The following is a 25,317-nucleotide window of genomic DNA, read 5'->3' as shown; positions in this document are numbered from 1 at the left end:
ATTTAAGTTTTGCTTGGCTTTTTCTTTCATTCTTTCAGTTGTTCCTTCAGTTTTTTGTTGTTCTGCTATTATTTGGAATATCTTTTCATCTTTTATGTACAGTTCTTGTTTGCATTCTTTCGGTTTTTCGGGGCGTACGGAGTAGCGTCTATAAAATACATTCATAAGAAACTAATTTCATTATTCCCATATATAGTAGTGTTCTTCTCTCAAAGACAGATTTGCTCCGGGCTACCAATAGATTACATATTTATTTATACGAGTATCGAAATCCTTTCTATAAGCACATTTACACACGAGTAGTAGTAGATCCTGGTCTATGGTTTGGTTTCCAAAAATTACGGCACATTCATGTACATCAATATTTAAGTTAAGATTTCATTAAATTCGTACAATATTTTTTTTTACTTGTGTGTTTTTGCTACAACATCAAAAATGGACGTGGTATAATAATAATTTTTCTTCGACTACAATTTCTTATGCCATTTGGTAATATTTCTCTAAAAACTTCTCCATTCCCTTTCGCGTAGTATATGTTGTATATAGGATTATATTTTGGTACTTTATATAATCTGGTGTTATGCCTCATTACAAATCCTTTTTCCTTTGCTTTCTTTGTATATGAAAATAAAAAAATGTTTCCTCTACTCTCGCTGTTCACCCCCATACAAACATTTGTGTGTGGTTGTGTGTGTGTGTTTTCGCATTGGAAAATTCATTGGAATACATTTTATACATACAAAATATATTGTTTAAAAATTAAAAATTTGACTTAGAAATTGAACATTGAATTTAAAAATTACAAACAAAAATAAAAAAGCGAAAAATAATACAAAAACACATCATAAGAAAAAAGCCAAATATGAATCCCTAATTCCTCAGATTTCTCTTTCGCTTTCGCTTTTTTTTCTTCTCTTTTCCCTTTTTTAATTAAGCAAAAAAATTATATTTTTTTTTAAATAACATTTCTAATAATTAATAATTATCTGTTTGCAGTCTTTGGTTATTTAATTTTTTCTCTTTCCTTCTTTCTTTCCTTCCTCTTTTCTTCTTTTCCACTTTTTATATCCTTTATTTCATATATTAAATATTTTCTTTACTCGCGTATATTTATTTTTAGGGGTTTGGGTTCCACCACGATTTTTGTCCAGATTCCAGCTCCTTCTTGTTGAATTTTCTTGGCCCTGTGTTGGGGTTTTTTCGGCTAGGGAAAAAACCACACACAGAACACGGGACTTGCCCTCTTTCAATTTCTAATAGTCCGGACTGGAGTCGAGGAGTCGCTTCTCGGGTGTGAGGTCGCCTTTGCGAAGGATACGACTGGCGGCCGCACTGCAGCCATGATCAATGGCCTTGCCATTGGCCTGGCTCAAGGGTCCCATGCCCACACCTCCGATCTGCCCGCCATTGTTGGCCCCATTGAGGCCACCGCCGAGTCCGCCATTGGCGCCATTCACGCCCAGTGGCACAATCGGCAGCATGCTGCTGGTGGAACCAATGCCACCACCTCCAGCACCACCCACGCCCTGGCAGCGACAACCGCGTCCCGCAAACCTGCCGTAGCACTTCTCGCACAGCTTCATGCATCCCCGCATCGGCCAGTAGCACCAGAGGCAGGGCAGCACAATCGACAGTGCGCCCAGCCAGCCCCATCTCTGGGTGCGCTTGTAGGGGCCGCAGGAGCAGGGATTGTCCACACAGGGCGTGCCATTGCCATCGTCGCAGTCCATGTCGTTGTCCCGCGCACAGTGGTAGAACAACGCCTTGGCGCAGCACAGACAGGAGGCATAATCGATGATGGACTCGGCACTGCACAGGCACGTCTTGTTGCACACCCAGGTCTGTGGCAGCGGACGCGGACTCTGGCACTGCTCGCAGCGACAGCGGCCGCAGCGTGGACACACAATGGGTATCATTAGCGTGGGATCGCCGCCCATGACAATGGGTCCGGCGCCGCCTCCGCTGCCGGGCTGTGCCTGCAGCAGCTCCTCCAACGCGTGCATATGCTCCTTGCTGGTCTGTGTCTGCGTGGCGGGTGTTGTGGCTGTCGGCTGCTTCGTGATGATGGGTTGCGTAATGGGCTGCTGTGACAGACCCAGACCCAAACCCAATCCCAGACCCAGTCGTGGCTTTGTGGCGGGTTGTCCTTTGCTTAGGTGATGCTGCTGCTGCTGTTGCTGTTGCGCTGGCGTTGTGGAGTGCAAATGTGAATGTAATAAGCCATCGGTATGATCGATTCCTCCTGCTCCTGCTCCTGCTCCGCCCTGCGTCGCACCCGTCGTCGCACCCGTCGTCGACGTCGCTCCCAATCGGACATGAGGCTGCTGCTGCTGCTGGGCAAAGGAGGATTGCTGATGATGATGCGGGGGATTGTGTTGCAGGTGCTGCAGATGCTGCTGATGATGCTGCTGCCTTTGGGGCAGCAACAGCAAATGATGCGTTGTCGTTTGGCCATTGTCCTGCTGCCCAGCCGGATGCTGCATGCGCGTGGCATGCTGCAGCGGCGTGTCCACATACTCGTTCGTTAGCCTCTCGGACTCGGGTCGCGGTTGCGCCAGTGTGACTGGAGACTGGGGCACTGGTTGCTCAGCGCTGGTTTGTTGGAAATGACTAAGGAAGTTGTTGTTCTCCGCCGCAGATGCTAAGCTCAGCAGCGGCGCCGGTGCTGGCGGACGTCGGCGAAAGCTCGAACCGGATACGGAAATGGAACCCGAGCCTGTGCCCGTGCCCGTGCCTGTGCCCGTGCCTGTGCCCGTGCTGCTGCTATTCGCTGTCGCTGTCGACGATGAGGCGTTGCTGCTGTTGCGACTCAAGCTGCTCGGTCGCTGTGGCAGAAATGTCAGATGATGGATCTGATAATCGGAATCGTAATCGGCCGAAAGCGTTGATGCGGGTATTATCGATATCGTGTTATTGTTTATCGTCGTCGTCGCTGTCGTCGTCGCTGTGTTAATACTAAGTTGTTGCTGCTGTGAATTATTATTGTGGTTTGCTGTGGTTGCCACGGATGCTGCTCCACCTTGGACACCACTTAGTGTCGGCTCCGGCGCCCTTGGTCGATGCACGCGCGGTAATAGCTTCGGGGGCCGGGGTGGCGCCAAGGGATCGCCGCCATTTCTGCGATCCATGTAGTGTTGTACTCCAATACTCCCCCGCTACCGCTCCGCTCCTTCTACACTCTCACACTTCTCGTCCACTCCACTCCCGTCTCCACCGCCACCTCTGCCTCCAGAGCTCTCTCTCTCCCTCTCTATGGCTCTATGGCATATATTTATATTCTTTCTCTCGATCGTTTCTCTCTCGCTCGCTGATCACTCAATGCCTTCGATGGTAATTTCTGCCCTCGGAATTAGCTCGATTTGCCTTCATCCTTTTGCAGTGTTTGCCTTTTTTGCGACGATTGCTATCTGCAAATAGAAAGAGAAATTTACATTAATTTTGGAATGCATTTTGAGGGATATTTTGGGGCAAGTTCTAACATTAGTTCAAGGTTTAATCATTCTTGTTTAAGGTCTTTGATCCCCCCACGAAACTATAAGAATTCCACGAATTATTCCAAATATCACGTAGCTCACGTGGGCACCCCAAATACACACCAAAAGTAAACCGAAAATAAACAAGGTCTGTTCTTCTCTCTATAAGAAACCAGGGCGTGCCTCGGGTTCAAAGTACACTTTTTCTTTGGTTTTAATCAACTTTTAGCTGCTTTAATTTTTGCACATTTTCAGCTTAATGTTTTGCAATTAATTTCCAAACAAAACAAATACAACTACAGGGAGAAAGAGCCATGAGCAAAATGTTGGTCAATGTCCAAGCAAAAAACACTTCTAAAGATACAAATTTCTACACAGCATTTACTTGAAGTTGTTATTGTTTTTATTATTATTTTTTTTTTTAATATTTATATTTCTCGTCATTCGTTTTGGAGTTTCACTTGAAATGGGCTGGGGGATAATGTTTTCTTGAAGATTATGTCTCGCTGCGGACTTAAAGTTTGAAAATTCTATGGAATTTGAGGGTTTGGCTTAAGATCTAGAGTTGGAGATCAAATTACTTTGGAGAGACAGCAACACAGATCTGGTAGTAGTTGTAGTAATCTCTCTCCCTCTCTCTTTTCGTACACAAACAAATTTCGAATGCCGCCCTCGACATTTGGTAACCCCCATTATCTGTCTTAATTGCTTTCACCCCGCCGGCAGCCGGCTGCTGCTATCTGCCCTATAGAATTTTTTATTATATTTCGTATTTCCACACACATTCCATTCAGTATTTCCGTTTGTCCCTCACAACAAAACAACAACAATGGACATAACTTCATTTAATAATGGCAACAAAATTAGCGTAAAAATATCTCAAAATTCTACATTTGCATTCGCGACTGATTGAACTTTGAACTGGGCGGCGTAGATCGATGGATTTTCACATATCCCCTGGATGTGGAATGATGTGACAATGATTATGGCACATTTTTATGGCAAAACAACTGTATTTTTATGGCATGTTTTTGTCAGATTTATGGCAAGACAGCAACAAAAACATGAGCGCAAAAATTAATCTCTTTTTTTTGGTTTCGGGGCCTGGGGCTACGGAATGGTGCCGGTGCCAGGTCCATGCGGCGTATGAGTAATGCCCGACAAACGATTGAACCACAAGACAGGGAGAGAAGTGTCTAGAATTAGAAGAGATTTGCAGAGCAGTGGAAGATCTCTGGAAGAGCAAGATCTAAAGGGGAGGAAGACTGATCTTCAGGAGGAGAAAGATCTCTGAGAAGGATCTCCAGAGGTGAAGAACGATAGTTTAAAGTGATTTTCTATAATGGAGAGACAAATCTCTAAAGCATTCTCTTCTCTGTCTCATTCTCGATTAACATTTGCTTGCACACATAATTAAAGAGCCACTCATTGGCGCTGGCAAATAAGGAAATACAGGAAATTATTACCATAAAAATTGCAACAAGAAAAAAGCAAAGAAGAAAAAACTGTTTACTGTACCAAAGTATATTCCCATATCGAAGCAATAAAAAAGGCCAACGAATTATTATTATTATAGTGAGGCATAAAAATTGTTTCTAGCGCCAATGGGGGGGCATATCTGCACAGCCAAAAACAAAAAGGAAAGAAAAATAAAGAGAGCAAAATTATATGAGCGAGGGGTATAAAGATGTGAAGAAAATGAGAGCGATATGAGAGGAACAAAAGGGCGTATGGAGACAGAGAAGAGAGCTTTAGTTATGGCAGAATATTTCAGTGATAAATGTGTGCTAAGAGAGCGGCTGGCTGTACCATGGGTACACACGTTGGACTCATGGTCCAACAAATAACGTATTTATAGAGAGATCTCAGCAAATGTAAGAGCACTACGAAATGGCCAAAAGTGTGCATATGTGCGTCCCTCGGCAGGGGGTTATAAAATAAAGAAAATTAACACAAACGCCCACTTATTGACGTCATGTCCGGTACTCAAAAACAATTTTCGAGAATGATCAACAATTGGGTAGAGGGGCAAAAAAACAAAATAGAAAAAATCAACGAAAACACACAACGAGGGGATGGGGCCAGTGATTGCCAATAAGAAAAACACAGGTCCCCCTATATATCTCATATATATTTGTATATCTGTGTCTTTGGCAATCGTTGGGCATATGTAAGCGTCATTCCCTGAGATTCTTTGATATAAACTTTTTGTTTTTGGTAGTAAATTGCTTGCAATCCTCTTGCTTTTTTTCTTCGTTTCTTTCTTGGTATCTTTTAAAAGAATGAATTATAGTGAAAATGCTTTGATGTGGCTATAAAAAGATATAGAACTAGCACAGATGCTAGAAATACATTCTCAATGAATGGAATTCTCCCACTTCAATCTCCTAATATCAATAATTAGTGGAAATTGGCCATAAATTCCGCATCAAGTAGTGAATTTTGAACAATAAATGCCATGTGATTTGAGGCGGCTGCCAATCCCATTAAAAGGTGTAAACGCTGGCCATAAAAAACATATTCAAATTGCTACATAAATTTAAAATTAAATAAAAAATCATGAAAAATAAAAATATATTTGTTTTGGCATACCCTAGAGGGGGGAATGATGGATCATTGGATAAGGAATATTTATGGTTTCTCATTTGAGAAGAAAATTGATTTTTATACCCGAAATCTTTTTTAATTCTAGAAATAATCCAACCAATCTGCAAATCTCTTCCGTTTGCGCCGCTCTTCTAGCTATACTGCTTCGAGGGTATCCTACAGCCTCCATTCCACCTCCAAAAGCTTGCCTTAATTTCTCATTTCTATTGACGTATTCCCCTTGAGCAGCCGACGCCCTGCCCCACTGTAGTGCCCTGCCCACCCACTAAAAGTAATGCCAAGATTTCGATTTCATTCTTAAATTAATTGGCCGCAAAGCACAGCAGCGGGAAAACACACACACACACACACACACACACATAGGAACACTCGCGGCGTACACACGTAATTTGAAAACAATTTTGTTGCCTTTTTGCCTTTTGTTTTGTTGTTGTTGTTGTTGTTTTTCTTTTTGTTTGTTTCATTTCACGCTTATTTTTAATTGCGCTAAAATTCTTGTTCTTCTGAGGCAAACTTTGACCTTGGAACGCAGCAGAGGCAGGCAGCAGCAGCAGCAGCAACTCGCTGGCAGAGAGTGCTGCCAATTTCGCGCGTATTCTCGTATTTTGTGAATAAAATACAACAAAAACGGCAGCAGCAACAAACACACAAATACAAATAAAAAGACAGCAAAAAGAGATGTGGATTCAATGGCGCACGAAATGTGAAATGTGGCATTTGAAACGTTTTCATTAATAAGTCGGGTATCCGTAGAAGCGAATGGCAAAGATTGTGGGGAGGGAAGAGCGGGGGCGATGTCCCCCTTGGCTAATTCATCCAAACGATTCAAAAGATACATTCATTCGCATTCGCATTCACATTCGGTTCGTTCGTTCGTTCATTCGATTTTTGTTGTTGTCGTGTCTGTCGTTCTGTGTTTCTGTGGGTTTGCGTTTGTTTGTTCGGTTGTTTGCACAAACAAGTGTCACTGCCAGTCGCGATTTAAATACAATTATTTAACACAGCAGACAGCGGAGAGCAGCGAGCAGCGAGCGCCCAAAGGGTGCTAGAGAGGGACGTACAAGCGGAGAGGCAGAGCGGACCAGCAGCAAGAAAAGGCCAGCAATATGTAGGTTTATGGGTCGCAGCTTTTGATACACTAACAGATCAATATTACTTATAATAACTATGGGATATGGTCATTAAATTTGGCAGAACTTTCAGTCAGAAACGTGCAACCATTCATAGAAAAATACGAACAGGAAAGTTTCATTTGAATCTACTTTCCCATGGCAATCCCAAATAAATCTACGAAGTTCTTTATAGTCACAAAACTCTCTTTAAAATCGTCATACCTCTCTCGATCTTTTCCAGGGTAGAGGCGGCCACAAACCCTGGCCAAAATCAAATGCAAACAGGTTATTTTATTCCCTCACTCTGCTGTCAGTGCCAGTGCCTAAGTTGCCTCTGCGGCCGCTTCTGTGTTTCTGGTTAACAAGCCGGCGACGGACGGGCACCTTGCCCCTGCCTTTGCCCTCCCGCCACAGTCTGATCTCTGGCCGAGAGAATGGGCATTGCCTTATCAATGGCCATTTACCGTTTGCAATTGTCAAATTAATTAATACAAAATTATTACCCTGGCAAAAAGTAATGTCAACAAGTGACCTAATTATACAAAAATATTCATTAAAGAACAACAGGAACGAAATTAAATGAACAAAAATAAATACAGTTCATGGAATATGAAGCAAATTTAATGGCTTTTAAGGGGTTTCTTTTGGGGTAGAGGTCTAGCATTTCTTTTCCTATAAACACCTTTCCAATGCCATTCCCCCGGTTCTGTTTCTGTCAGCAACATCCATAATCCATCGTATGAATATTCGATAATTCTGTGCATTTATCATGTCTGGAATGCGTGCACGAAAAAACTCTTTTTTTGTGGGCTTAAACAATATTAAACATTTCGACTTTTTGCTGCAATTTCTGTTGATTTTTGTTGTATTTTTTGTTGCTCTGATTTCCAATTTGATGTCAAGTTCTGCGGGCAGCAAAATAATGAATACACAAGCATTTATTTGTGGAAGAAAGTATGGAAATAATTGGGTTTAGGAGGAAGTTTTGGAAGAGTATTTTACAAGAGTAATTCTGCGACAAAAATGCATAATAATAATAATTTCCAAGATTTCCTGCTATTAATTCCAATTAAAATCTCCTTAAATCTCTTCAAATTTCTTGTTAAATTTCTCTAAACTTATCTCAAATCGGGAGCGAAAATAAAACAGTTTCCGTTTATCCCTGTTTTATGGGCTGTGTGTTCTGAAAACATGTTGCACTTTGTGGGATGTCTGCTAAAAATACACACATGCGGATGCACACACAGATACAGCCACCCATACACATGTACATTTGTCCATTCGTCTGTATGAGAAATGCAAAGATCGACAGATGAAAAACCTACACAGGAAACGCTAATGACTGCAGGCAGAAATACAACATCTGAAACGGGAATCCGGTAGAAGATTTCTGCTGCTGCCACGAACATCAGAGACAGACACGAGATACAGATACAGATACAGATACAGATACAGATACATAGGGAGACGGCGAGCTCAAGACACAGCAGCGACCAGTCGCCCGAACTCCAGATGAGAGTCACATCACAGCGCAGAGCCACAGATCATTAAACTATTTAAATGCCCAATCGAGTGAGAGAGGCAACAGCGGAGGAGGCAGGCAGGCAGGGGAGTCCAAGAGACCATATGTTGCATGCAGCAGCCGCAAGGGGCAGCAGCAGCAGCAGCAGCAGCAGGCTAATAGTTTTCAAAGCAAATGAGCAGCACATGTGGCAGCAGCATCAGCAGCAGCAAAGGGCACACACAGACACTACCCAAATGTGTGTTAATGAAAGAAGATACACCAACACACACACACACACACACAGATACGAGGGCCCTCACCAAAAATGATAATTATCATATGATAATGATGATTATGTTCATTCTTGGTGTCTGAAATGCTGAGGGCTGTAGGGTTTTTGTTCGGTTTTCCTTTAAATTTTTATCCAGAAATCATTGAAGCCAGAGATCACCTGGGAGTGGGAGAGAGAGCGAAGAGCGTAAAGGGAGTAGAGAGATCATCAAAAGAGATCAAATCACCAACAAATGAAGCAAAAACGAAGCAAGCGAGGAGCCAAAGAAGAGTCAGAGATGCTGCCCATCAAAGTGGAGAACAAATCTCTATCAGAGATGCCCGTGGTAAGTGAACTAGTTCAGGGCAAGTAACTTAAAAAACGAACAATTTGTTGAGCGAAAATAAAAGAAGCGCTTTTAATTGATGATGGATGGAACTCAGGATTTCGAATTTAGGTACATTTACATTTTTAGGATAAGTTAGGTGCAGAAGCAAAAATCTAAAGAGTAAAAGTTTCAGAAGTATTTTCGTCACTAAGAGAATCTTTCCCTAGGAATAAAATTGTGCCTAATATTAATCAATGAAAATGGAAGCCTTAAAATATGAAATGAATAACTCCCCTTCTAGCATTTAGAACTAGTTCTCTTTGAAGTCCCATCACTATTCTGCTTATATTTTCTTTTTTTCAGAGAGTTAACTTTGTAGACGAAGACGACTGCTGTCTGGTGTGTCTGGTCTTTCCAACTTAGATCAAAAAGTGAGGGAGAGGGGTAACAAAATCTAAGCAGCGCTGCAGAGGGGAAGCAGCGGAGCAGCAGAAAGCAGAAGAAGAAGCCCCATAAACTACAAAGTGATCGACCTTAAGATTTTCTTCCACTGATTGTCGCTCCTCTTCCAACTCCGTTCCTCATCCGTCTGTTGCTCCATCTGGTTTCCTCTTACAATTTTCTCTAGGCTACAAACCAAAAGTATCTATGTGTCTCGCTCTGTACGTGTGTGTGTATGTGTGTGTGTGTGTTGCCTTTATAAAGTAGGTAGATTTCAGGTAGAATTTCCTCTGCTGCCGTAAAGTGAGTGTTGCAGCGGAGTTGCAGTTGCAGCGCGTTAAGTGGCAGCCAAAAAGGAAGCAGCAACATGTGTTGCCATGGCACATCTTCCTACTGCCCAGGATGGTGCTTTGCAGTCCCCCCTCCTCCTCTGCACACACACACACACACACAAACACCTTTTGTCTGGCTACGAAGAGGCGCACACAACATCAGCATCCAGAAATATTCCTCTTTTCCTTATAGAAAACCCACACCAAGCCAGCCAGCCATCCATCCATCCAACAGATGTTTTTCTGATATTTCATTGTGAAAAATGTTTTCTCCCCCCCACTCTGAGTCTCTCTCTTTCGCTCTCTTTCTCTCTATTGATGATTTTCTCTCCTTTGATTTGGATTTCTATTTCATCTCTTTTGTTGAACTTCTCAATCGAATGGCTGTTGCAAGGCAGCGTTTGATGCTGCTGCTGCTGCTGCTTCATTCTTGAAAAGGTGGCAGCACATCCAGTCCAAGGGGGCAGGGGCTGATGTGTGGCATTGTGGCACAACTGGCTGAATGATGAGGCAGGGGAAGGAGCGTCTGAAGACTGTAAGTGGGTTATTGCCAAGGAATTGATGTGTGAATCGAGTGGGATAGTCAGTCAGTTATGAATGTAGGTGGTGGGTTCAATGATTCATACATTTTGGGATGTATTGCTCTGGGGACTCGGCTGTTGCGAATAAGATTAAAGTAATCCAATGATAAATTATGTTGAATTGATGCAGAAACATAATTATAAATAATTTTCATAATATTTGTGGAGTTTGAAGCACACAAATGATATTTTTAATCGATTTTTCAATGCTAAATTTGAAGTTAGAGTAAGACAAGAGCCATGGCTTGTTCCTGATTTATTTATGTTCCAAAAAATATGGAAAATGTAATAGTAATTGATTTGCCTTGAGGTGATAGACTCCCTCTTTAGTTCTTCCAGGTAAGCTCCTCCCATTCATCTGCCCTACTTCAAGCGTGTTATTGTAATTTTGAAATGATAATAAACAAATACCGGATGATACCTTTCCCTTCACAGCACTCCTATCGTTTCCTATCGTATTCCCCTTTTTTCTACTATCAATTTCTCTGTCTTTGCAGCTCAAAGTAACGCCCACACCTTTTTCGGGTTTCGGAATGGGGCTGTTGCCCCCCAACCCTCGTGTGACAATAGAAAAAAACGCACTAATAGAGACACACACACCGAATGATGAAGAAGTAAGAGCAAAAGGGAGAAAATACACACACAAACACACACATACACATCATATTTTCTATATATCTAATTTGCGTGAAATTCTCTATTCAAAAATTCCGCTCACATCCTTCTTACACGCGCAAACGCCCACACAGAAGGCGGCAGAGACAGCAGCAGAGGCCAAAGGCAGCGGCAGAGCCAGTATCTAAGTAGGCAGCGCAGTTGGCGACAGCTGGCAGTTGTCTATGTGTGTGTGCGTGTGCGTGTGTGTGTGTTTCAGCCCATAGACACTGATTTGGCAAAAGCAAAGAAAAAAAGTACCAAAAATACATAGAATAAAATTAACGAACACCCAAAAATTCATGACATGCTGGTGATGACGTCAATGAAACGACACGCACAAAGCTACGGCTACAAATACACACACCCAAAAGATACGGCAACCAATGCACACACACACCCAAAAGCTACACACACACACAGACAAAGCTACGCGGCTGAACGAACCGCCAGCATGTCTGTCTCACCGTCTGCCGCCACTGTTCGTGTCTTTTGCCACCGCCTGACGCTCCTCTATTTATAGAGTCCTTGCCCCAAAAATAGCTGCAAATATTTGGGCCTCCTTTTTGGGGTGGGGCAAAATCCTCCCACCCAGAACACAAAACAACAAGAAAACAGGGACAGCCGCCTAGAAGCAGGCGACTGTGGCTATGTAAACAACCTGACCCGCCCTAATGTATCCCATAGATACAACACGCACAGCTACAGATACAGATACGCACACTCCCACGCAGCCACCCACCCACTGAGTGGGAGAGAGAGAGAGCGGTGTGTGTGTGTGTGTCTGCAAGAGGGAAAGCCAAAAGTTTATCAAAGAAGGAGACCCGAAAAGTGCGTGACTTTCTGGGCAAAAGTTTCTTCGTGCGTAAAGTTAGAGATGGAAGCCTCCAACGGGGAGTTACTTTGGGCATAAGAAATGTTTCGAATCAAATGTATAATGAAGATATATCAATCCAAGAAATCATCATTTAAATCTCCAGCTATAAAATAAGGAAAATTATAATTGAAGTGAAATTTAGTCACAGAAATTCGGCTACTTTCTGTGGCAGCTCGTGTCACGCACGCACAAAGTTCCCAGAAAGTGGGCACCACCTGGCGGGTGGGGTAGACACGCACTTGACTCCTCGTCTTCGTCATCGTCAGCGTAATCGTCGTGTGTCTCCGTCTCCGTCTGCGCTTGTGTCTGCCTCGTCTCGTCCCACAAAATTTCCTTTGAACCCAAAAAGTCTATTTTTAGCTTCAACGAAAATTTCCATCAAACGAAAAGCGGAAAGCCACAGAGAGAGAGCGCTGAAACAGAGAACGTGCGACCCTGTCACACACACACACCTGTAACTGTGACCCCAGCCCAAAAGTAGGGGGCGTGACGGAGGCAGAGGCAAAGGCAAAGGCGTTGGAGGCTCTCGCTGGCGCTTAAAGTATCTGGTGGAAAACGTTTGGGTTGTGGGTGGAGAAAACAAGAAGGAAAATCGGGGGAAAGTCGAGAAAGAATAGAGAATAGAAAAGCACACGCCCACATGCCCACACGCCCACTCTCTCTCCCTGACAGGGAAACAGTCTTAAGGAAGGAGGAAGGTTGCCGCTGCCTTTGCTGCTGCGTGGGAAGGCCCGTCTTGAGGTCACCTACGCAAACACATGGCTAAAACGTTGCAGAGTCCTGAATGGAAAGAGAGAGAGAAAGCGAGTCCTACGTGGCCCACGCACAAGTCTTCTACAATGGAGATCCCACCTACAGACTTCAGCTCCAGCACTCTCCATCCTCCATTTGTGGCTATTTTTGACCATGACTCTAGAGCTCTAAGGCTGCTCCCTTCGCGCCTTTAGCTTTTGCATATCCTAAAAACCCCCCATGGATATTACCATGTTTTGCCACCTGCTGCCTTGCCTTGACTGGCCTTCTGCAAGGTGGCAGAGGTCACACAGCTAGCAGCAGCAGCAATTGCATTATAAATTCAATAGAAAATTACACAGAGAGTGAGACAGGGAGAGTTGTCATAGGAAATTGTAGCTATTTTACACAGTTTAGTCGTTGGAAGCACCAGAAGATCTTCATTTTCGGATCACTTTTTAACTCAGAACATCAACATTTAATCACTTTATCTATCAAAACTCCGGGGTACTGAGAATGCAAGTTATTTTCTATGGTTAAACCTTCCTTCATTTTCTACATTTATCCCAAGTTTCAGCCACAATCATGAAACATTCAGCAAGTTATTGTCACATCTTTGTCATAGCCACAAACTGCCATTCATTGACGACAATTTCTATGGTGATTCTTGAGCGATTTGTTGTTTTGCTTAGCTGCGCACAAAAGATATATTCGTACACAAAGATATAGATACAGATACATATATACGAGTAGATATAGCTGCTGCTGCTGCTGCTGTGGCGATTAATGAGCATTTTGTATGCGTTGCTCGGACATTGGGTACGCGAAGCACTTGGGTGGGCACGTCCACGTCCACGTCCATCCCATTCAATCCATTCAATCCCCATTCCGCATCGAAAGTGCTGGCCACAGAACAAAGTGCCACAAAAACTAAAACCAACAAAACGGAAATGAGAGCTCAAGGCGACACGAAGAGAGAGGGGTGCCCCCAGAGGGGGTGCCTGGCCACACAGTTATTGTCTTAGTTCTGCTAATGGACAAGATTTGCCAGCGAAAGCCTCAAAACGAACTAAGAGCCATGGCCCAAAGCTTACAGCCCCCACAGCAGCAGCAGCAGCCGAAGCGGCATGCAGCATGCGGTGGCATGTGGCAAACACGCAAATTGAGATGCAAAAAGGAATGGCATCAATGGAATTATGAGGGATATACGACGGGATGCTCGTCGCAGGATGCAGCAAGCAAACGCTCGGAAATTGTTTTCTTAAAGGATGCCCTCGCCCCCGCATGGGCGGTACTACGCTTTTTCTAGGAACACTTACCCCAGCAAAATTCTATGGAAAATGCTTTAAGCATCTCTGCGATTTTCATTGCGCTTGCAGCTAGGAAGCAAACTGAGACTCTTATTTGTGATTTATTTATAAATGTCTTAAGGCAAGCCAAGCCCCTCTTTTTATTTAATTTCTGTAATGCTTTGGATCCGATATTATTTGTTTAGAATATTCCATTATTTTTGCAGACTTTTCCACTAAGAACCCTGATACAGTTCGTTCATTAGAAACGTTCGACAGATGGTAATTATCCCCATGGAAAAATATGTTTATCAGCTATGTAATAATATTCCCATAATTCCCCAGACTTGTGTCTATTCTTCCTTCAGTTCTTCTATGTAAATTTCCTATAAATTCGTCCACTATTCATATAATTCCTTCTAGTTATCTCTGCAATCCCTCTTTATCAACTCATAAAACCCTTAAAAAAATATTCGTTAAAATGTATTTATAGCAAATTTAATTTTCAAAAATAAACAAGCAACTTGGTTGTTTTTTTCGTGGTTTTATTTTGGTTTTGCGACGACGAGCGACGACCGACGACGACAAAAATAATGAAAATCACATGTTTTGCTTGCGGCATCAAAATTTTTGTTGCTTCTTGTTTTTGCTCGCAGTTTTTCTTCTTGTGGGGCGACGGCGGCGGCGGCTGCTGTCACAGCACAGATACACGGATACTGTGTGGTATATCTCATAGATACTTTTACTATATACACATGGGAGTGTGTGTGTATGGGCCATGCCTTGCCTATCTTTCTCTATGGCATATCTAAAATCTCAAAACGAAATTTCATTGAAGCGTGCTACGTGCCGCCACCTACCCCCAACACACTGCCACAGTGCAGCACCCTCTGGCCACCCCTTTCGTTGCCACTTGTCTTTGAGAGTTCAGTAAATGTCACACGGGGTGCAGGATTTTTGGCCCAAACCTTACAATTTTTCTCTAATTTATCAACCGTCCTTTCCACAAGTAATTTCGGCGGTTTTGCTCCTTTTATTCCCATTACTTTTTACTGATCTTGTGTCAACTTTTTCTTCCTAATCTGTCCCTCTTTTAACACTCTTTTCCACCTCCTTCCTACAGCCTTTTCCTCTCTGTTCTTCTTGGCACTTTCCCCCATCGTTTTCCCTAAAACATTTTCTATGTTCGTTTTCCCTACAAAGTTTTGTCATTTATGAGAATATTTTCTGCACTTTTCTATCTATAGTTTTGTACGTTTTTGCCGCCTGCCCAATGCCCCATGCCGCATGCCACACCATGCCCCCACTGCCGTCTCTCCTAAGCCTTTGTTTTGCAATTATGTCGTCGTCGTTTCAGCTTGTTGTTGTCGTCAGAACGTGTTCTGGTTTATATTAACCATTCTACAGATACAGATACACAATAAAAATATATTTGTGTGCATACAGAAAGATATCTATGAGATACAAATGTATATTCTGATTTGCATTTACATTTTGGTAACAGTATTTCGTGATTATTCTATTATTAGTCTCTCTTTTTCTCTCTCTCTCTCTTTCTAGAGGGGAAATGCAATTAATTTGCTGTCATTTTGTTTGGTTTTTGCTGGTTTTTTTTAGCTTCTCGTATGGTTCAGTCGTTCAATCTATTCCTGAATACTATCCGTTCGATACTATATCTGTATATATTTGTACACAACATTTGCCTATAAATCAGGTGGAAAGATCAGTAAGTGACGGAAGGAGGGAGGAAGATTGATTGAGGATTCGGGTTTTGGCGATCTGTGATTACCATTAGAGATGTCCTCAAGGATGACCTTCTGCAGCTGCCAGTAAGGCTCTAGGAACACCTTTCCTACTCCCCTGTGGAAAAGGTGTTTCTGATGGTGTCAAATCTTATTTTCTTTAACTCCAAAAAGGCTGATTGATTCCTTAATTAGATTTGTGGAGATGTTGCTTAAAAAAATTCCCATCAAGCTTTTGAATGTAATCAAATGGCAAGTGGCAAGAGGCAAGTTCCGCTCGTACTTTTGTAATTTCTCTCACACTCTCGCAGTTCGGCAATCGGCGGCAATCGCCGTGTGGAATATTTATGTCATAGCCAAAAATATCGCCCCGAAATACGTTTCATTCATAATGGAAGAAGAAGTAGATTCTCTCACAGACAAAACACACACAGGAGCACACACAAGCACACATTTATACGAAACGATGTGTGCGATATATAAATATAAATAAATAAATTAAATGCTTAATTTTTATTAGCCAAATAAACAGCTAGACAGAGAGACAGACAGACAAGACACACAGCCAAACAGCCAAACAGCCACACAGCCAGGCGATAGCCACAGAGCGAAGCGAGGCACAAGATCTACAATGACGTCGATGACGCAGACGATAGACGATAATGATGAGAATTAGGTAAACACGGGAAGAGACTAGTATTTTTTTAGGGGGGTGAACATTCAAGTTTTCCACCGGTTTAAAAGAGGGCAAAACGAAGGATTTTCCAGAGGTTATCAAATGGCAGCGGCACACTTGGAACACTTGGAAAGGCACACGAGACTCACAAACAAAAAGAGACAGAGAGAAAAGAAGGGGACGGAGCATCCATCGATCAAAAAAAGTAAAAAACTAAAATGTTAAGACGTTTATCGGTCGACAAAAAAAGTGTTTTTACGCCTCTCTTTTATTTATTCTCTTCTTTTTTGTTGTTGTTGGGTCTGCGACTGGCTGCGACGGCGTTTCCGTTAGCCTCAAAAATTAACAGCAAGCGAAAAAGTAAATAAACTTAAAAATATTTCTTAGCGTTCTTCGCTTTTTATCAATCTTTTGGTGTGGAGGGGTCTGCTGATATTTTAAGCGTGTGTCAGCGCGTTGGAAAAAGAAAGCAAAAGCAAAAGGTAAAGGTAAAGGCGGCACGGGGATAGGTCTTATCGAGTCACACAAAAAGTGCCATAGAAGCGGAGGCAACACGAGAGGTGTACCGATGACGAAACACACCTCCACTTAACGCACTTTTTTTCATTTTGTTTTGTAGATTAAAAACATAAAAACTGTCTAAAATTAGAAACAAGTTCGAGAAGGAGAAGGCAGAGAAATAAATTCTCAAGTGTCCAAAGGTTTACATGCCACAAAAAAACACGAAAGAAAAACTGATTAGGGGAAGAGGTACAAAAGTCTGTGGCTGATTTGTGAATGGAATTCTCTACGGAAACGAAATGGGAGAGTGATCGATCGATAGATCAATCGATTCGGTTATCAGTCGTGTTTCTAGAATACATTTCAGCATTTCTAATATTATATTTTCTGAGGGATTATCTGTCTGTTTTGATCAGCAAACAGACAGCTGACAGCCACACACTGACGAGAGCACAAACATTATGCATTGGTTTTTAGGAGAGACTTTCATTGAGAAATCTACATCTTACAGATATAATTCCATCTTTTATGTGACTATAACTTCCTGCATTTACGTTTCCATCAACATTTTCTAGTCATTTGTTCTTCCTGATTCTATCATTCCATTTATCTTTCCTGTTATGTTTTTGTGTCACGATGTGGCCATAAATTAATCAGATATTCCTATGGATATGTGTGTATCTATCTATGATGCGAATATGTACACCAATTATTTATATACTATAAGAGTTTTGTTGCATTTCCTGGCTATACAACAACAGCATCCATCCACAGATACATCTACTTCAACAGATACATTCTGAAGGCCAAAACGTGAGCGCATTGAAATTAACTGAAATTGCAACACACAATTTGTATCTACAGATACACAGCCAGAGCTACATATTGCATCTGCATCTCAAGCAGCTGTTTGTTGGCGAAAGGGGAAGGGGAACGGTGGGCACACACTTACATTGATTTTCAATAGCAATCCGTGCAATTTATTCCGTAATAAATCAAAGTATATATCCGCTAGATATAATCCTTTCTCTGCTTCTGGGTTGTTCTCGTGTTGTAGATATCCACAAAAAAAATGATAAATGTAATCCAAAAATAGTAGATACAGGCACTTTTTGCTGGTTCGGATTTCGGGGGTTCAAGATATCCTCTTATTTTTTGTATACACGATCTGCCGATCTATATATATATACTTTAGATATATATATATGTTTGTTGTTGTATTTCATTTAGCATTTATTTAAAATGATTTTTCGCTTTGCTCTTTTTCGCATTTCATTCACAAAAGTAAATTTAATTAACACAAAAACGATGACGCCTGACGCTGGCGTTGACGTTAACGTTAACGTTGACGTTAGCGGCGACTGCGAACTGTGCTGCTTGCTGCCTTCGATATATTGGTCTCCCGCGTTGTTTGATTTTGTTATTATTTTTGTTGTTAAGAATAATATACGATTTTTGAACGATCGATCGGAACGGGAACGAAACGGTAACCGTGTTTGTACGTCGACTGCGACTGCGACGCTCACACGATCTCTCGAGAAACGGGGGCCACGTCGTCGCCTGTCGGTGTGTGTGTGAGTATGTCTCTCTGTCGATCGATTGTACGAGTGTGTTTGCGTGTTTGTCGTCGTCTCGCTATCCGCGTGTGTGTGGGTAAAATATTTTTATGCAATTTTATATATACATTTATATGTATATATACGATGTTTGCTGCTGCTGCGACGGCGACGGTTGTTGTTTGATTTGTTATTTGATTTTTATTTCATTTTTTTCTCTTTCTACACGTTTTTGTATTTGAATTATGATTTTTTGTTGTTGCTGTGGCTGTTGTTGTTGTTTAAATAGACATTGATTTTCTTTGCGCAATTTGCATTTTCAGAGGCACATAATTTCCATTGGGAAGCAGGAATTCCATTCAAAAAGATTCAAACACAGAATTTTATCTCACTTCTTGTTGTTGTTGCTGCTGTTGCACACAAATATTTGTTGTATTTTCTGTTGGATATATTCACGCGTTTGTTATATTGTTTAAACAAATTGTTGTTGTTGTTGTTTTATTGAAAAAAAAATGTGATTTGGGTACTATGGAGTGTCGAGGAGTGGTGTGTGGTGTGGGTATTTTCGAGTCGAAGTCGTCGGTCGCGGCAACCGCTCAGCTCAGCACGAGGCGAGGTTTTTGAAGGCGAATTTATGGATCGTGAACATTGACAAATAAATCCATATACTTTTAGTTGATATTTTTGTTTTGCCGTATGGATATTTTTACTTTGTGGTATTTTCAACGGACTTTTCTGAATTCAGAAAAAATTCGACACTATCTGTTGTTGTTTCCTTGTCTCCGCGTTAGGGATATTGAATATATATTTGTTGGCGTTATTTTTGTCGTTGAAAATATCAGTAGTATGGATATTTTAGTGGGATAATCAACGTAATTTTTATGAATTTCGAAAAAAATTCGACACGTTGTTTCATTGTTCGCGGCCCGAGTTCAAAAAATGTAATGTACCCACGATTACCACTGTGCCGCCGCCACCGACTCGCGAGTAAAAAAACGCACTCAAAAGTCGAATACACTCAAGAGAGCGCGGCAGCCTGGATTTACGGCCCTGGTCGAAGCATGTTAGGCGCCTCTGTTATGTTAAGTTTAAGGAGATTTAACGTTTTACGAGTTCAATTTATGGTGGCGGGGGCCAGGCCGTGCATCGTGGATCTCCTATAGATGCTCCAAATGTTGCTGGGAGTTCAAAAATTGTTTGAAAACGTACAGGGCCTAGGCTCACCCTTTGCATCCACATACTTTGGTATAAAAATTTACAACAAACCATGCCACATTGAAAGATAAGGTGAGGCGATGTTCTCCATACCTCTCCATAGCCATTACAGTGTGATTTCACTCAAGAGCGCAGAGACTCAGTTTTGCGTTTCAAGTGTGAGCTTGGAGAGGATTTCTCTCACGCTCACGAGTAAGATACAAGAGAGACGATGGGGCGAATTGAAACGAGCGAACGAATGCAGAAACTATATTGAGATTTCACTCATTCAGCCCTGTCTCTCTCTCTCAGTTTGGCGCACAAGCAGCTAGTAAACCCCTCAAAATGTGAAAACCACTCATGTTAAATATGCAGAGATTGAATTTTGAATTGAAATGAGCCAGAGAGCGTGTTTGTGGCGAATTTATTAGAGTGAGAGCGTGTGTGGAGCCGGCTGACGATCGTTTGTTCGCCGTATCTGTATCTCGCTCTCTGTCTTTCGCCTTGTTTTTTAATTGAACAAATTTTTCATTCTCAAAAAGCGGCGAGTGGAGAAGCATACCAATGTGTGTGTGACTTAATTATGGCTGTGTGTGAGTGCTGTTGCTGAATGGCAATTTTACCAGCGTTTTTGGACTGTTTCTAGAGAAGTTTCAAGTGATTTTTTTAGTAAATACCTTAGAAAAGTCAGAATACTAGTAGTACATTTACATAAAGAAGTGGAACTAAACGGGAGTGATTGAAAGAAGAGCCAGATAGAGCACAGGAAATCGCGTGCCATAGTGGCCAGGCGAATTCAAACACACACAAGCTCACTCTGAGAGCAGCCAAACCCACTCAGAGAGAGTGAGTGTGTGTATTACAGCTACAACAGAATTTGTGTTGTTGTAAAGGCACATGGCTGGCGATGAAACGGCCTTCCCTGGGATGCCCTCCCCAAACACCCCACAAGCGTGCTTCGAAGAGCAGAGGGTCGGGGCAGGGGAACGAATGTGGCGGGCGGCCTATGTTGAGAGCAAGAGCGAGCGACGACGACGACTTTTCGTACTAAAAACCAACCGGACGTTGCCGCCGCCGTCGCTCCTCAGCAGACAGACCCCCTCTTGTGACAGTGTGTTCCCCCACAGGCACTGCTGCTGCTGCTGCTCCCTTCTTCATGTTTGTGGAGCGTTGAATGTGGTGGAGCTTTGTGTCTGTGTTTGGCTGCCTCTCTCTCAATGTGTGTGTGTGTTTGTGTGTAAAAAAAACGGAAATTGAAAATATGCCAACTTGTAGGCGCGCTGATGTCGCTCGGGAAGTGGGGAGGAAGGGGTGGGCGGAAAGAGGAATGAGAAGAAGAAGGGAGAAGGCAAGAGAATGTCAGAGAGGAACGGGGGGCGTACGTACGAGCGACAGTGGGGTCGGTCGAGGCGAATTCATGCCAGTTTTATTTTTTCATTCATTTAAATTTAAATGCAAACAACAGCACAGTGAACCCCCCACACTGCACACCGCTCCACTATACACTGTATGAGACTACTACCTGACGCCCCCACCCCATCCCCGCTTTAGTAAGCAGACTTTTGCCTACGCGGCGAATCCAAATCGGAATCAAGTTTTTCCACGAATGGGTGTGCTGCTGTCGCTGTCGCTTTTCCGGCCTTTGCGTGCATAAACTTGGTAATTTTTCTCGTCGTCAATTTGCCAATCACCTCCCTCCAGTGATCCCCACCCCCCATCAGCACCAGGGTCCACACCCCACACAGCGAGCGTCTCATTTTCCATATTATCCACGTTTTTCCCTCAATGAAATTTTCCTCTGGCTTGTTTTCACCAAAATGGAGCTGCCTACCTCTGCTGCTGCTCTGCTGGCGTCGTCGCGTTGGCTGACAATATGAATGAAAAATACGCACACACAGAGAGCGAAATAAAGAGAGAGAGGTAGAGCGACACTGAGAGAGGCTAGAAAGTAGCTGCTGGAGAAGTGCGAGGGGAACGATGGTGGAGGAGGTGGGGAAACGATGGTCTATGCGTGGATTCAAGATGTTGTTTCTCTACCTTTCTCACTCTGTCTCACTGGGTGTGTGTGTGCGTTGCATGAGGTAAGCATAAGCTGTCGGGCCTACATGTGAATGAGTGAATCTGCGAGAGTATGTGTGTGTTTGTGTGAAAATGCGGAGATCAGGTGGGACCAGTACAATCAGAAATCATTCACGCTGAGAAATTAGCGATGGCATAACATAAACTGAATATAACTAGCAGGTTGAGGGATCGAGTGATACTTATCTTGGTTTATCTCTCTTTTCTTTTGCTTTCTTTTTGTATTAAGCTTCTACTCTTTTTACATTATTCTAAACTGCCAGCAAAATGAAGCGACAGCTCAAACATTTCGCCCCACTCAAATTGTGAATGATGTTGAAAAAGCAAACACAACAGCGCGCGTCGACGGTTGTTGTTTCTGAGCGCTGGAGCAGAGTTGCCGAGTGTCGAACAGGGTAGCCCGTCGTTCAACAGCCCCCAGACTTGTGGATACTCGACAGCCCTGTGTGTGTGTGGCGGCACCGCAGCGAAATCTCAAAAAACCAGTAGCACTTTTCTTGGCTTCGACATAACAGAAAAACAACAAATGGGGTGGGGGGTAGAGAGAGAAAAAATCAAGTAAAATAAAATAAAAAGCGTGCGTTCCATCAGCAGCACAGCAACAACAAAAGCGAATGATTTGAGTGAGCCACGAGTGTGAGTGCGAATGTGAGTGCTGTCTAATAAGCCAAGCCTCGAAAAATCAGAGCGCTAGTAAACACAGAGATAATCGAAGCGACTAGAGAAATGGTTAGAGGGCGGGGGCCGATCCAGAGATTAGCATGAACTTTCCAAAGGGGAAGTAGAGAAGGTGCTGGGGCATCAGCATAGTTACTATGGGGGGGGCAAGCATACAGCATACGAAAAAGTCGCTCAGTTCAGCTCAACTCATTCCTCACTCACACATCCATACACAAATTCGCCGTCGTATGCCATGCAAATTTCAACTCTCAACTCTTTTCACAGCGAACTGAAATTGAGCCAAAGAGCATGGCGTCACGGCGAATTGGGCATTCGTGAGAGCAAGCAAATTGACAACTCGGGAGAGACTGTGTTTTCGCTTCGTTTCGTTTCGCTTCGTCGTCGTTTTTATGAATGAACGGAACGGAATATAATGAATGGGAGGCCTTCGTTCGTATGTTCGCCTTTTTGCAAAGTCAAAAATGTTGTCTTTGCTTTTTCGGTTTTTCGTTTTGGGGTTTTCTTTAGCGTTTTTCTTCTCTGTTTTTACTCTGGCAATAAGTTCTTTTGAATTTGTTTAAATTTTGGTTTTTGCTTTTCGTAAATGTCGAAATTGCAGTTTTTTCGGTGTTTTCTTTGGAAAAATTCATGAAGCAGGTCATTTTTGTTGAAGTCTTTTTACCGCAGACGAAACGTCGCCATAAATCAGAAAAAAATATACCCCTTATAAGGTGTTTTTTTAATCCCAATTTTTTTACTTTGTCTACATATTGTGGTTCTTTTTTTGGAGGCGTGGAGGCGTTACACATTTGGTTAAAACTTGTCTCCAAAAATAAACTCAAATAAAAAGAAAAACGACGGGTAAGCGAAGGTAGAGATACCCTAAGAAACTAATGGGAATCTCATACTAAGAAGGAAATAAGTTGTCTGATTCCTAAGAAAATGTAGCTAAAAACTCTGCATATAGAATAAATACAAGACATTAACTTTCTCCCAGGAATTTGAGCGTAGAGATTAGAGATTTTCGCTACACTTAGAAATCTATATTTAAACATTAATATATTATTGAAACCCTTATCTAAAGACAACTTCCTACTTTCTCTAGAAATTGAATTTCGATTCCCTGGAAATCCATGCATCGCATCGCATAAATTTCCTCAGAATCGCGGAGTATTTCGTGGTAGTGTCTCAAAGATAAGCATTTTGGGGTTTTATCAGTCTGCCATTCAGTAAATTCTGAGTCACGAGGCCAACTCGTGACTTGGCCAAAAACAGTTTATAGGCCTCTCCATTGTGTTCTTGTTGTTTGCCAAACCCAACTTTTGATAATTCCGTTTGGTAAATATTAAATCACGAGGGAAATTGTACGAGGATTTCCGGGTGTAAAATAACCAAAACCTACAACTCAAAATGTGTAAGAAAAGATTAGGAATTTTGGGGAGAAGTTCCTATGCATGGGGAACGCTTTCTTAAGTCAGTTCCGTCGGTACCAAACTTAATCAAACTGAGGTAAAAGACAGCAGCGAAGTGGAAGTAGAGCCTCAGGCAGCAACATCAGCGGAAAAGTAGGTCCCACATGTCGTCAATAATAAATGCATATTTAAAATTACAGCCAAATATGGCAAAGACCCACAGAAACATGGCTAAAAGAGTAGGCACCAAAAATCAAAAACCAATCCAAAAAACCTAAGCCAAAGTCCAAGCTGGAAGTCTCGCTCGCTTTCCCTGCCGTCGGAACTTTGCATATCATAAAAAAGCGGACAGAGAAGAGGAAGAGGGTAACATGTAAGAGAAAGAGGGGAAAATTGGAGGCCTAACAAGCTACTCAACGATGCACAGCCCCCACATGGAAAAACTATTTAAAATTTGTGTTGATTTTTTTTACTCAACAACAAACAATTTTGTGACAAATGCAGAAAACGCCAACTCGCTTCCGTTGGCAAAGAGGGAGAAGCGAAGAGATATCTAGTGGTTAAGAGACATATCTCTAGAGATAGAAGGAAACGATATGTCGGATACAGAGAATGGAGATCTCTGAGAGAGTGAAAAAACCCACAGTAGAAACTGTAACTATGCCATAGCTCATATTTTTAGAGTGGTTTTTGAAGGCGGGGGAGTAGTAGCCATTGGCCCCCACATCGAATATTCATAATGATTCATATTCATATTCATAAAAGCCCCCCTGTTGATGCCCCCACATGCAACGTAAGACCCAAAAACTGGACATTTATTCGGAGACCATTTATGGAAAATACATATACAAAAACCCATTCGAAATATTTTCTGTCGAGATACACGTGCCGCGACATCAAGATAAACGCTAAATCAGAAACCACACCCGAAATCCAGATACCCAAAAGATCTCAAGGAGTGGAATGCCAAATGCAAAGCAGAAGACAAGACAATGAAGGGAGTAAGACCAGGAGGAGATTGATGGAGGAGGAACGCAGAAGAAAGCACAGCCAAAGGAGTGGAGATCGCAGAAGAAGGAACGTCTGAAAAGTGGAGGAGGGGACATCCCTGGAGAACGGCGAATGGCGATGGCAGATCGGTAGCCACATCCGCTGTCAAGTCTTTTGGGAAATTAACGCAGTTATTCACGCAATTATGTTACGCAAACGAACAGCCCCAGAGAGCGTCCCAACGAAAGGTCGCGGTCTTCAGGCCCATCCCAAAAACCCAGACAAAAACACACAAAAATAACCAAA

General features: G+C 42.5%; 2 protein-coding genes across 4 annotated transcripts in view; both read right to left on the bottom strand.

Annotated features, from left to right (window-relative positions):
* Window positions 1-1,072: 1,072 nt before the first annotated feature.
* On the bottom strand, window positions 1,073-18,319 carry LOC117894908 (protein sprouty). Of its 3 annotated transcripts, none has more exons than XM_034802204.1 (3): window positions 18,073-18,319; window positions 2,747-3,407; window positions 1,073-2,716 (listed from the first exon to the last, which is right to left on the bottom strand). In XM_034802204.1, the coding sequence occupies exons 2-3, from the start codon at window positions 3,126-3,128 to the stop codon at window positions 1,254-1,256; spliced, it is 1,845 nt and encodes a 614-aa protein (XP_034658095.1). In that variant the 5' UTR covers window positions 3,129-3,407; window positions 18,073-18,319; the 3' UTR covers window positions 1,073-1,253. The 3 variants fall into 3 exon arrangements, with proteins under 3 accessions (XP_034658095.1, XP_034658094.1, XP_034658096.1); XM_034802205.1 differs by having other exon boundaries at window positions 1,074-2,273; window positions 2,925-3,407; window positions 18,073-18,317; XM_034802203.1 differs by having other exon boundaries at window positions 1,073-3,407.
* Window positions 15,673-25,317, bottom strand: part of LOC117894905 (eukaryotic translation initiation factor 5B) — a 50,958-nt gene continuing 41,313 nt past the window's right edge. The window contains exon 10 of the mRNA XM_034802198.1: window positions 15,673-15,694. The gene's annotated coding sequence lies outside the window, so the exon portion shown is untranslated. The remainder of the gene's footprint in view (window positions 15,695-25,317) is intronic.

The sequence above is a fragment of the Drosophila subobscura genome, chromosome J (assembly GCF_008121235.1).
Source record: "Drosophila subobscura isolate 14011-0131.10 chromosome J, UCBerk_Dsub_1.0, whole genome shotgun sequence".
Classification (NCBI taxonomy): domain Eukaryota; kingdom Metazoa; phylum Arthropoda; class Insecta; order Diptera; family Drosophilidae; genus Drosophila; species Drosophila subobscura.
This window is presented reverse-complemented; position numbering and strand designations above follow the sequence as displayed.